The following is a 13,843-nucleotide window of genomic DNA, read 5'->3' as shown; positions in this document are numbered from 1 at the left end:
ATAATGTGTAACACAAAGCAGTAATGGTTCAGAAATGGTTTGAGGAACACAACCACACGTTTGAGATGTTGAGATATTTGAAATCTTGGCCTCCAAATTCCAAAATCTCAATCCAATTGAGCATGTGTGGGATGTGCTGGACAAACAAGTCCCACCTTGCAACTTGCAGGAGTTAAAGAATCTGTTGCTAACATCTTGGTGAAGATACCACAGCAAGACTCGATGGGTCAGGGCTGTTTTGACAGCAAAAGGACTCACACAATATTAGGCAGATAGCCATAATGTTATGCCTGATCTGTTTTATCATAGGACCCTACCTCTTTGGCACTCTTGATCTTCTCCAAGAAAGTGCGCAGCTCTCTGGTTTCTGTGTACAGGGCTCGGCACACTGCCTGGTAATGACTGGGCGCATCTGACACACTGGGTAGATGAGCTGTGCACAGCTAAAACAGAGGAAGCAAAAGGATTTTCAGTTCACACTTCACACAGCTGCACTGAAAGAAAATCAAAAACAACAATCAACAATACATTTTCGGTGACACACAATTCATTTCTAAATTTCACGCTCTTACATTCACTTCATTAAGTTTCAAGATTTTCTTTGTGATTTGTTTGTTTATTTGACAGCCTGATCAGGTTTTCAGGTCATTTAGGACTTTATTAATTGATTGATTTTGTGCTAAGACAATAACAAGCTATTATTTTGCAAAGCATTGTATTAGATCAGATAATTTAAAGTATAGCAATCTAACAAAAGCTGGCATGACAATGACAATAATTAATCTGACTATTTTGATTGCTGGTTTCACGGCTACAACAACAGCACGCGTTTAGGCTTTAAATGAAGTATAGATAGTCGTATCAAGCTAGCACTTAGCTAATGGATCTCAGTGGCATTAAATAAAAGCAAAATACCAACCAAAAGACACTTGTAAACAGCTGTTATTGACTGATGAACACAATTCACAAGACAGCTCTGCCTGAGGTCAGCCACACTGCTGCTCCACAAACACACACACAGCGATGACAAAATATGCCCTTGTTTCTCTCAGAGGAACAGAAGGTACCTTTGGCCAACGCTCTGCATGCTCTTGGCATCCGTTTGTCCAGACTGCAAAAATTTCACTAAACATGGAAAACACCAGACAACTGTCTCATTTTAGAAACTTTAACCTGCCAATAAGTGTGGGAGTAACAGAAAATAATGGGTTCAGTTAAGTGTACATAAAATTCATATTTTTTAAATACAAAATCAAAACAGTTCCATTGAGTGGATAAATATGGCTCTAATCTAAAATAGTGTCATCGGGGGTTAGTACAGTAGGACAAAAGGTAAACCAAGGAGCACAGGGGGTGAATGGTCTCAGGGGGAAAACAATTCAAACTGACAGCTAGAAAGCCACAGGCCAGACTGCCACACCGCTCCCATGCATCTCCTTGGAGAGCAGTGTTGGTGTGCATGTGTGCACTTGTGTGTGTGACTGGGTACATAGTTATTACGTAAACAGTGCACAGGCATGCGAGGACTGACACAGTGACTCTGCTCCATTGGACAACAGAGATGCATGCCTCCCAGCAAAGATGAGCCTGGCAGCCCGAGTGCACTGTGGTTCTGAGCTCTGCTTTCACTGCTGAGTTTAATATGTTGAATATTTAATAGTTTAATTTTTCCTAAACACTTGCCCTCTTTGTTTGCATCTGTTCCTGGAATACCTTGGTAGATGATGTTTTCCTCAAGAACTGGAGAACTGTTTTAGCTTCACACATAGTAGAGAAAATGTTTTATAAGTGTGTATAGTTCCAAACACTTACACCTCTCATGTCTGTTTGGAGAGATTACTATTTTATTTCACTTTCCTTAGATTTGGAATTATGGATTTTCACTTGCAAACGAGTGATTACCTGCTCTAAGTGGGAATTACATCGCCTACGTCTTCCATTACTGGAATCATTAAGTTCTGTTTTCTCCCAGCTGTTGCAGGAATCCTTGATCAAAAAATATTTTATATGTGACTGACAGTGATGGGAATAACGGCGTTACTTTTTTCAGTAACGAGTAATCTAATTAATTACTATTCCTATCGTTACAACGCCGTTACAGTTACTAACAAGAAAATGCGCGTTACTATTTTACACTAGTGGGAACACAACGAATATGACTGCACATTTACGCCGACATCATCCTAGTGCAAAGACAAGTGGAAGCAGACAAAAACAACAAGCATGCATGCTACAAACTTTACCCGAGTCATTTAGTCATTTTTTGTTTTGTCTGAGCACATACGTGTGTGTATTTACATATATATTCATATTTGTAGATGTAAATGCAAGTATGTGTAATTGTATATGTCGTTTTGTACTGTGTATGTGTGAAATAAAGATACAATAACAATAATAGCTGATTGGTGGACCCTCTAGCTCTTACCCAGCACTAACTACTGCACCTCCATTCTGCCCTATAGGATTAATGTTTTCATGGGTGACCACTTTGTCCACTATTTAAAAAAGCTGTTTTAGCTCATGTCTTTTACAGTATCAGCCCACTTTAAGACAGCTTTCTCTTAATTGGCCAACGTCTGTACATAGTGCTTGTGTGCCTGTGTTTCTTAGCCGTTTGGTGCCTTGCAGAGATGACCTTTGAGGAGTAGATATCAGCTCAGAGAAACTGTTAGTATATCAGTATGCAGAGCAGCTGGAAGCCTCTGCTTTTGAGGGGATTACTTTTACATACTTAACACTTATTAACTAAAATTACTTTATCTCTTGGCAGTATCCTTTTTAACCACCAGCCATCAGTGGCTGAACATACATATTAGCGTCCACCAGCTGCTTACATTGAAAATATCTCTGTAGCCACGAATGCCAGAGACGTTATCAGAGTCCTCCACCTCGTCCTCTTCCTCTGTGGCCTCGTAGCCTTCGTCAAGGCATGCTTCCCTCTCAGCCTCAGCCATGTTAGTCATGAGATCAATGAGCTGCTCTAGAGGAGGACTCAGCTCCCTTTCCTCATTCTCCTTCAGCCCGTAGTCCAGAGCCTTGTAAATCATGATCCCCAGAGACTCGATCACCTGCAAGACAAAAACAACTAGTTTATATGCTATTACTAACTCATGTCTATATGTTTATTAGAATCATCTGTTTTCATTAATAAATAAAATGTAACATTTGTATATCTAACATGCCTCGATCATTTAAAATAAAATTCATCTATAAATATGTTGTATCTGATAATAAAGATCATAATAAAAATGATACTCTTTATTATACATTTACTCTTTATAACTGTTAACTATTTGTCACATAATAAAAACAAATATAGATTTGTCCCTTTGTTATTCAACATGATCCCCTCTAGTGTATCAGGCCTGAGCGGAACACGTGTGATGTGTTGACTGCACGGCTCTTTGCAGAGACAGCTTCCTCTGTCACCACACAAACACTCCCTCATGAAGATCATATGCACAATCAATATCATATGCATACAGTCAGGTCCCAGTCTGGTCCCATGTAAAGAAAAAGAACAGTAAAGCAGGCTTTATTTAGGGTGTGGCTACTTTTTAAGCTCCTCCCATTTTAACCTGCAGTACCTCATGTTTGTCAGGCAGATGATATATGATCAGTCACTAAGACTGTAACTAGCTGCTTGCTTGCCTCTTACCATGTCTTGTGTGTGTAGCATAAAGTGGCTTCATCTCCTTTAAACAGCCATCTCTATTGGCTGGAAATGACTGTAAAATACTCCACGTCAGCGAGAACAATAAATTGTCTTTTTTCATAAAGAGTTACACCTTTTATGTACAATAATTGTATATTAGTGTAAAATTAATGATTCGAGCAGTTTCAGCTGGTCATTTACGTGAACGTTTCTGTGAATGAGAGAGCAATAACCTTTATGCAGCTGTATGCAAACCAATCAAAACACTTTTAAGACACTATACTACTTTCTGTGGCTTCATCACATGTTTGGGTTGTAAACACAAGCAATAAACACACATTAATATTTAACAGGTTTAGCAAGAATCAGCCTGTTGTGACCTTACCTCATTCAACAATAATACACACTTGACAAAAAGGATAAACATTAGAGTGTTTAAACAAAATTAAACAAAAAATTCTTACTAGGTGAATAGCTTTTGTCAGACCAACAGTGGCAACAGCAGCAAAAGCTTAAAAAATCACAGAAAATTACTTTAAAAAATCATATATTATTTTCTTTTTCTCAGGCTGATGCATGTAGGTCAGGAGATGGTGCGCTTGAGTTTTCCTGGAATTGGGGAGTCATGGTGGATAAAGCAGACATTGCCAAAGCCAAGATAAAAGAGTGAGAAATCACAGAGAGGATTATTCTGCAGCCCTGAGCACTTAGACAAGACTGAGAGGGGCAAAAACCAAAGCAAAACACTGAGAGAAAAGACAGCAAGAAAGACATGGGATGAAATCAGAGGGAATAAGGGGAGGTCAAATATCAGGAGACAGGAAAAGAGGAAAAAAACAGATAAAAAAACAGAAAATGATATGTTGAGAGGTCAAAGGGGGCAGTAGAAAGGTCAGGCACAAGGATCAAGTGTGTGTGTGTGTAGACATGAAGATCAAGGGCAAATCAATGATTGCTCATGGAAGGAGGAGTCATATGAGACATCCCCCCCCCATCAGTGGGTAATGGCTGAGTTTTCTCAGGGGGAAATGAATGCGACCTCTTTGTCTCAGCTCCACCTGGGCCCACACCCACTGACAGATGAGACATATTCAACCCAGGATGAACACACCCCACACCCCGATTTAACCAATTATCAATGCATAGTTCACCCCACAGTATGTTTTACTCAATAATGTTTTAACAGTACGTGTTCAGTTTGTGGATTTTTAGGCTCCTGTTTCTTATCTCCTCCTCCTCCATCATAAAAAGCCACGCCTTAAAGTATTCAGTCAAGGTCTGAAACAGCATTTGATCTGCAAAATGAGATTAAATGGAACAAGACGGACTACAGCGGATTCAATCACACTTTTTTCTTCACAGCAAAGATTAAGAGCATCGAGGGACTCACATTGAGATATATTATTCTGTATTTTGCTGGAGTGGGTGTTTAGTTTAAACCAGCATCAGGACCAGAATGGTGCTCATTTAAAGAACAAAAGGCTCATCTTTATAGGCTGTAAGAAAACCAGGCAATGAAGTTTGGTTACAGAGAATTATGACAAATAATCTAAACAATCCTTGGCATAAAATTGGCATTACAGAGCAAACAGATATTCCAGTATTTTACAATCCTCTTTATTAAAAATAATATGTTTATAAATTTATGTAATTTCTCTCGAACTTTTCCTTGAATTGCAACTTGAAAAACAAAACTTTCAAAATGAGCTCATCATTTAAGGTAAAGGAGACTAACACGTTCTTGACAAATAATAAACTACAAATTGCGACTAATGGACAAACCTGAGCTGTCCCTGTGACTGTGAGGCTAAAGCAAACATGTCTCCATTCTACTTTAAAGTCTCCCTGAATGGTTCCCAGGCTTTCGGGCGACCAAGCGGAATGATGAGATGGAAAGGAGGAAGCAGGGGGAGTAATGCTACAGCTTTGTATAGAACCTGACCTCAGATACAAGCACCAAACATCTAGCAGGATATGATGCGAGCACAGACCCTTATATTTACATGGATCATGAAACATTTAGCCTCTGTCCTAATTAAGTACATTATTGATGTATGTCTGTGAATATGACCAGGTTTCTGCTGCCACTTCTTCACTGTTTTAACATAAAGGTTCCTGCAGTCTGGAGTCCAGTATATCACAGCTTAACTTGTTAAAGTTGCTTACATTTCTATGATCTGTGTCTCTGTTAGAAATATGACTCCTTTTTGTTAACATACATCTCCTATCTGGAGATAAAATAAAGTTAACTAACAGTCCACTTAGCCAATTAATATTTTCAGCACCATATATCAATACACACAATTCAATCCATTTTATTAATATGTAGCAAATTTAGTTAGACATGTATGTGTGAATAACCAGTTCAGGTAAAAACAAACTCAAGACAACAGTGTCTGACTGAGGAAGGCTAGGAAGGACCACAGATGGAGAGGAGGCTGGCGGTAACAATGCCTATGAATGTGGCAATGAATACCAGCTGTAAGAGACAGTGACTCACACTAGCTTGAGATATTTGGCTTTGGGTGGCCAAACACCAGTTCCAGCTTTACAAATTGAACAACGGCTGAAATGTGCGAGCTCTGCTCTCTAATATGCAAAAGCACTCAGCAAAGGGCCATAGTCTAATTACCTAGTAAAGCCTTTGAAATTTGGAGGATTTCTTAATTAGAGGGAGCAGAGAAATTAGGTCATGTCTGTGGCAGTAAACAGGAAACAAGAACTGGGAATCCTTTATTTTTAAAAACTAATTACTAGCACTACGGTCGATTTCAGTGTTTTCAGAATATTGTGTTAGGAATTGTACCATAAAAGCTTATTTCATATACCTTTTTGACAACGACAGGTGGAATTTAGGATCAGTGACAGTCCACCTGGTGTCATTTTATTTTACAAAGCCATCGTGGGTTTGCCTGGTATGGTGTTCTTAGGGCAAGGGTTTCAAACATAGGGCCCACATATGAGTGCGAAATAGCAACAACATTTCAAAAAAGACCTAAACCATTCAATAATAAATAACTGCAAATAAAGACAACAGTCTCCTTTTGGTTATAATCGTCATGACTGAAATCAAGTATAGCATTAGTTCCAGGCCAGGAAGTCACAGTCACACCAGCTGATCTCAGGGCTAGCTCACATTAGCTACAGCCTCAGCTGAGGCTTCTACCCATCCTACTGGCATATCTCCTATAGGGTCCACTATTTCATTTTCTAATCGAACATTTCTCTCATTAATCACTCCCTCATAAAGTTATGCTATGCACAATGTGCACCAACTTCTACTTCACAAGTGAAGACTGTATATTTAAGTTGGGGAAAAGAGAGTGTCTTTATTTTGGGTCTTTTTCTTAGGAGTTTACCTTTATTATTGGCTGCTGAATTATTACAATTGCTGAACAGCACAAAATGCAAAGATAACAGGTGCTTTGTGCTGTAGTGTCCTGTTTTCCTTCTAAGTTAGGGAACTGTGTCACCTAAAAAGCCTTAAGATAGCACATCAAATGTTAAAGCTTACATGTTTTACTCATTCTTTGGAAAAAATATACTTATCATGATTTTGATGCCAACAACGCCTTTCTTAATGGCTACATTTTGAGCAACTTGCTAACATCAACATGCCAGTGACATGCTAGTGATATAGAGTCGGGGCTGAGTGGAATATCCTTTCTGCTGTCAGAAAGAAAAATATGTGTCTAATCTATTTTATTAATATTAGTTTTAAAAGGTCAGAGGGAAACCAAATAGTAATACTTCATTATACGAGGGAAATCAACATGCCAGACCATGGCAACCTTTTCAATAGTCATCGAGTATTTCAGTTTTAATATGAGTGGTTCACTGAATGATGTTACATCCCTCTATTTCTTTTCAGACCACTTGCGGGTCTTCCAAGACCGGTGTTGGGTCACCTTACATTTTTCAGTAACAGACTAATGTAACTACTGTACTACATTCATTCTTCAGTTATTTGCACACTTAGCAAATCGATTTTTAAAAAGCTAGCTTGTTATTAAGCTGAGTAAGACACTTAAGCAGCAGCCATCACTCAAATTCAGCAGGTAACAAAAGCAGTGGCAGTGGCGATCACTTCAGTCTCCTTGGGCTTGTTTTCACCTTTATCTACGTATTACAGAAATTTAAAAGCAAAAGATCATATATGTGTCCTCATCAGGATAAGGATTTGTGTTGGCATGTGGAACTGAAGTCTAAGGTTTATATTGTTAACTAACAATTTGTTTCAGGTAATTCAAACACAAAAGTAACGTGATGCAAAGTGTAACAAATTACTTTCTCCAGTGAGTAATTAAGTAACAAACTAGATTACTTCAAAAAAGTAACACAAAATATATAATGTGTAAAACACATTATATATTGGCATGGCTGAAATCAGATGAAAACTAAAACTGTTAGTTTGTAGGTGGCATGTCCAAGCTGTACCACAGCAGCATGTCTGCCACACCTGCAAAGTCTGACAACAGAAATCTGAACTTTTTTTTGCTTCTGATACTGACCAACATAATAATAATAATATATGTCAGTGCAGTTCTCTACATCGAACCTATTTTAAAACAAGTGAATTCAGTGAAATTCACATGATTACATAAAAGTTGAGTAATAAGAAATAGTGCAGATGACAAAACGTCATATGTCGAAGCATAGGCTTTTTCCTCTTAGGCATAATTTTTATCCAGTTTCCTGGCCACGCTGCTCTGGGCTCTGACTATCATATGACTGGGAACAATTACCTTGGTTTTCTTGGAGATGTAGAACCCAGTGAGTTCACATATAGAACAGAGAAAACCTTTGAACCACACAACATTCTTTCCCCCTTAGTAGTTTGCCTCTACTTTTATGCTGTCTGTTTCTCTTCTTTCATGGCAGCACAAGCCTTAATGGGAGAGTAAATGCAAATGAACATTAAACTCGCAGAGAAAAGACACATAACATCTGACTGAATTTTCTGTTTACATTAAACACTGGATGTGATGTTAAACTCTAATCCCTTTCATGGCGTTAAAGCTCAGGACTTGAAAGAGCACAAGGTATGCACGGTTAAACTTTGGCAGAGGGGAATGTGATGAAGCATAATCCACAAATGCCTGAGGTTACACAGAGTCACAGGACTAGGATGCTCCACTGAGGAGTCAACAACAGCCTTTTTGCTAAAGCTGGCGCACATAATCATCATATTTATGTCAAAATATCTGCAACTCCAAAACAAAAAATGATCCATTTTTAGTGAACTCATCTATTCTGATTATCAGGCAAACAGCGTTAGGCTGCCTTATGCCGTGTCGGTGAATCCAGTTCACTGGCTATGAAGAGAAGCAAATCATCTGACATTCACAGCCAGATCATTTGCAAGAGTTCCTGCTGTTTGAAGCCGTGTGCAGATAATGCTCATCACACATATGCTCTTGTTCAGCTAGCTCTGGGCTAATTCCACACTGCATGCTATAGCAGAACGCCTTCAGTCCTGTCAAGCATCAAGCAGCTCCACCAACTTGCAGTAGCTTTCTGATCCATTCTGCCACACACTGCATTGTGAGAACTCATTTGTGGTGCAAAGCTGCTTAGCGGGGATTTGTCTATACAGTTTCCCATTCACTGCTTCTACAGCGGACTGCATGTGTATGTGCTCGGGTTATTTCCTGACAGTCCATCTGTTATTGCAGCTCTATTACACGGCAATCCAAGTCCTCAACGCCTTGAAAGCTACTGCGCGCTATCTCTAATAAACTGGGACGAAAAAGTGTGGTAACTGCAGTGACAAAACAGTTCCTAAAACTAAATAGCAGAGACGCCAACCCCTCCGTACTGTAAGACATTTCCAGAAGCTATTATCACGATCATTAAGAGCAGCTGATAATAGTGCAGTGAGAGTGCACACTGTCAGTTTTACAAAGACATTTAATTAAGGGTGAACATTCTCCCAGAGCGCTCATCAAAGGAGGAGGCCTTGCTGGGTGACATTTTAACTAGTCAATCAGAGTAGCCAGCTGGGAACTCTGCAGCCGAAAGAGGAAATAGGTTGGTAGAATAGACAGACATACAGTAGATACAGACTTTATTAATCCCATATTCAATTTATTACAGCAGCACAAGGAAAGGAAAGGAAAAGAGAATTAGTGATATATTAGAAAATAATAAAATAAAAAAGTAAGTAAGAAAAATAAAGTAATAAAAACCCCAAACTGCTAAAAATGCAGAATCAATAAAATACTATATAATAGTAATTTTTACTGTGTACAAATTTGACTTCACATAGTATGATACACTGGAAGACATGTCACAGAGATATTTTTTTTACATGTACATTAAGTGCAGTGGGAATGATATATATACATGCATTTGTTTGTAGGTATTTATCATGTGTGCATATTTGACAGTCAAACTGCTGTTGGCATGAACTGTAAAAGTAACCAAAACAGAATAACTGCTACAGCCGCTCTGTGTTTCAAACGGTCAGTTTACATATCAGCTTTGGAAGACTCATCACGGTAAGTCTTGCTCAGCCTGTGAAAACAGTTCTGTAAAATGTCCTGTCGATCTTCAGGAGATTTTCAGTTCCTGAGAAAATAACCCCTGGCTTTGGATTAACGGCTGCAGATTTAGAACAAAAAACTGTACACAGACCCCAGAGTTTGGAAAATTACAGGAGTTTGTGAGGCAGCAGTGAGGCTACACAAGCTTTACCTATAGCGACTAAAAATCAAGCTATTTTAGCTTTTGTTTCTTTATTTCATTGTAATAAACCTAGATTTATGTAATGGTACATTTGTCGAGTAATACCTTACAGAAATACTACAAAGTTTACTTTAAAGTTTAAAGAAATACTACAGTTTCCTTTTGCTTGAAGGTTAATTTAGAGGAATGTTCAGTTTTTCCTCCACATCAGAACTGATGATAACTGTTCGCTTGGTTCATAATTCATTACTTTGCCTCTTAATACCAGCGATCAAGGCTCATTATCCATCTGTACTGTGATGTCATGTCCAGCACGCCTTTTCAACAACTGACAGAAAGTAAGAACAGAAAGTAAGGACCTATACGATTAAGAGTTCATCCTGATACCTCGAGCTGAGGTCTCATCATCAGCTACAAGGACACTTGGAGAGAACATCACTGGCCAAGATCAACACCCTAGTTTATGTTTTCACCACCTGGCTACTATTTTTTCAGTGTTACCTGTGGTTTGCACCCTAAGGTAGACCAATGATGATCTGATTTCTCTCTCTAGGACAGAGCACTGCTCTTCTATCTACTTTAGTCTTTAGTTGTCCTTCAGGGCTTATGGCGTTACTGGGCCTCACAAGTTTATATAGATTTTTTAACAATGAAAAAGATGATTTGACCACCCTTAATAATTCTGCAGTCACATACCTAGAAGCAGAGATATTAAATGCAAATGAAACACAGAAGTTTTCTCCTTAATTTCTCATAAACTAACAACAAACCACGAAACTCTCCCTGCTCGTGACAAGTGGATAAACCCAGAATCTTAGTTTCATCCTTTTTCTATCAGGACCGGCTCATCATAGCATGATGTCGACTCCATTTTTTTCGCAGTGCGTTTTTTTCCGTATGAATTCTTCTCAAAATTTAAATAGTTTTGTAAATCTGAAATTACTTCAAGGTATTAAAAAGCACATCTCATTCCTGTATCAAAAAATGCCCAGCTGTCAGCGGTTGTCATGACATCAGGACACTAACCACAATTTCGCTGCTGAACATGCAAAAAATGTGTAAATACCTCAGACTGGAGACAGTCTGGTATTTGCTTTGTTGGACTGTTCAGGTCTTTGTAAAGCCTAAAGTGAAATCCATTCCTTACTGAGAAAATGAAAGCACATTTTGAACTTGTTTCATTTGTTAAAGGTATTAGTTTTAGAGGCAGGGGAGCCAGAGCAGTGGCAGTGCAAACATTAGGATTAACACACACCCAGGGCTTACGACAGTTTCAACCATAGCACTATCTGACACTTGAAATAATCCTACAGGGTGTCCGCACTGTAATCTGAATGATATCTCTGTTGTTGTGACTGACTGCTAGCTTACTGTAAGTAGCTAATGAAACCATTCACAAAGAGTAAATATTTAAAAAGATTATCATGTCATTATTGTGGACAAGAAGCCATTATTTGTACGTACAGCCACATATTTCTCTTCATAAGTAACTCGCTAATTGAATGATTGGTTGTGTTCCAGAAAATCTGCATTTGCTCAAGTCTCAGATTTAATCAACTGCAAACAATATTCACAAACTAACTCCACCCAAAGTAATCACTTTGTGTGAGTACGCTCATTTAAAACACGTTTGAAATTTAATTTATTTATCATTTATTTCCACTCAACAAGCGGATTCCACAACATATATAAATACCAAATAAAAAAATAGATACCAAATTCTATTCACCTGCTACTCTATAAACAAGTAAATACATCCACATACAAAACATGTGCAAGTGTGTGATGATGAAATAAAAACAACAACAGCAGTATTAGAGTGCAGTTACTCACCTCTGTTGTTGTGCAAGGGCTGTATTTACCTGCAGATTAAAAAAAGAAAGCACTGTTATCATGAGCAGCAAAGAAGCATGAGGTACTCGAACTTTGATGCATAAATGAAAGGTAGCATATTATTCAGCTACAAATCCCGGTTCAGCTACAAAAGTTCTTTTTCTAGGAATAAAACAGCACTGACAGGACTTCCAACCAACTACGAAAACTGATTTACGTCTTTAATATCAAGGATGAGAAATTCTCAGAGAACATAATATTACTGGTGCAGTGGTGTAGTTGTTAGTGCTCTTATCTCACAGTGCTTCATCCATCCATCTATCCATCCATCCATCCATCCATCCAGCCATCCATCATCCATCCATCCATCCATCCATCCATCCATTCATCCATCCATCCATCCATCATCCATCCATCCATCCATCCATCCATCCATCCATCCATCCATCAATCCATCCATCCATCCATCCATCCATCCATCCATCCATCCATCCATCCATCCATCCATCTTCTTCCACTTTATCCGGGGCCGGGTCGCGGGGGCAGCAGCCTAAGCAGAGAAGCCCAGACCTCCCTCTCCCCAGCTACCTCCTCTAGCTTATCCGGGGGAACACCAAGGCATTCCCAGGCCAGCCGAGAGATATAATCTCTCCAGCGTGTCCTGGGTTTGCCCCAGGGCCTCCTCCCGGTGGGACATGTCCGGAACACCTCACCCAGGAGGCATCCTTGTCAGATGCCACAAACTACCTCAGCTAGCTCCTTTCGATGTGGAGGAGCAGCAGCTCTATTCTGAGCTCTTCCCGGATGGCAGAACTTCTCACCCTATCTCTAAGGGAGAGGCCATCCACCCTTTGGAGGAAGCTCATTTCCGCCGCTTGTATCCGTGATCTTCCACATTCTGATGCTTAGTTTGAACTTCAGCAGGCTGTCTTGACCATATCTACATGTCTAAATACTTTAGATTGCTGACCAGTGATTGACTGATTAGATACGTGCATTACAGTTTTCTCCATCCCTATGGACTGGCAAACTGTCCAAGCATCAGGTGAGATGAGATGTTAGTCTGCTTGACAATAATATTAATTCATCTGTCTTACTCTTATTTGTTGTATAGATTTGGGGCATAATAATCACCAGTGTTATTGTTTCAGATGTCACATTTTACAGTAGAGTAAAGTATCATCACAGGATTTTTAATATGTAGCACTTGGGACTTATATGCAGTTCCTCTGTGGTCAAGCAACTCCTATTTATCAGTGATAACAAGTTTGATTTCTCAATAAACTGATTTTGGCCCTCTTTGTTCTTGCCATCATTATGCAAGCTGGAATCAATTTCAACAAAATCTCTAAGCTGTAACTTATTTATCACTTTGAGTATCATGACCAGTGACGACAAAATTCTCCAGTCGAGAACCCGCGTTGGATGAATGCGCTCCCTTCAAAAGGAAGAATGTAGCATTTCTCCCGGCTACATCAGCAGAGCTTTTACATCATGAGTAAACAGCCTGTAAACAGATGACCCTCTAAACAAACCCCTGTTTTGTATTGTAATACGCAGGAATGCAACATCATGGCACCACTGACATCAGCCCACAACTTTAACTCGCATCAGTAGATTTGAATGCCGTGCTGCTGAGTTGAAGATGTGTCAACTGCATCTAAAATG

At 39.1% G+C, this 13,843-nt stretch overlaps 1 protein-coding gene across 5 annotated transcripts in view; it reads right to left on the bottom strand.

Moving 5' to 3' along the window:
- The window catches only part of LOC146563594 (protein spire homolog 1-like), a 37,099-nt gene that overhangs the window by 20,306 nt on the left and 2,950 nt on the right, over nucleotides 1-13,843 (bottom strand). For all 5 annotated transcript variants that reach the window (XM_085290768.1, XM_085290765.1, XM_085290767.1 and 2 more), the window contains exons 2-4: nucleotides 12,176-12,204; nucleotides 2,835-3,068; nucleotides 318-443 (exon numbers count right to left, since the gene is read on the bottom strand). In XM_085290768.1, coding sequence (XP_085146894.1) covers nucleotides 318-443; nucleotides 2,835-3,068; nucleotides 12,176-12,204 — 389 coding nt within the window. The remainder of the gene's footprint in view (nucleotides 1-317; nucleotides 444-2,834; nucleotides 3,069-12,175; nucleotides 12,205-13,843) is intronic.

The sequence above is a fragment of the Mchenga conophoros genome, linkage group LG11 (assembly GCF_057382185.1).
Source record: "Mchenga conophoros isolate Kocher_MC1m ecotype Shallow Benthic linkage group LG11, M_conophoros_male_GT1.1, whole genome shotgun sequence".
Taxonomy (NCBI): Eukaryota; Metazoa; Chordata; class Actinopteri; order Cichliformes; family Cichlidae; genus Mchenga; species Mchenga conophoros.
This window is presented reverse-complemented; position numbering and strand designations above follow the sequence as displayed.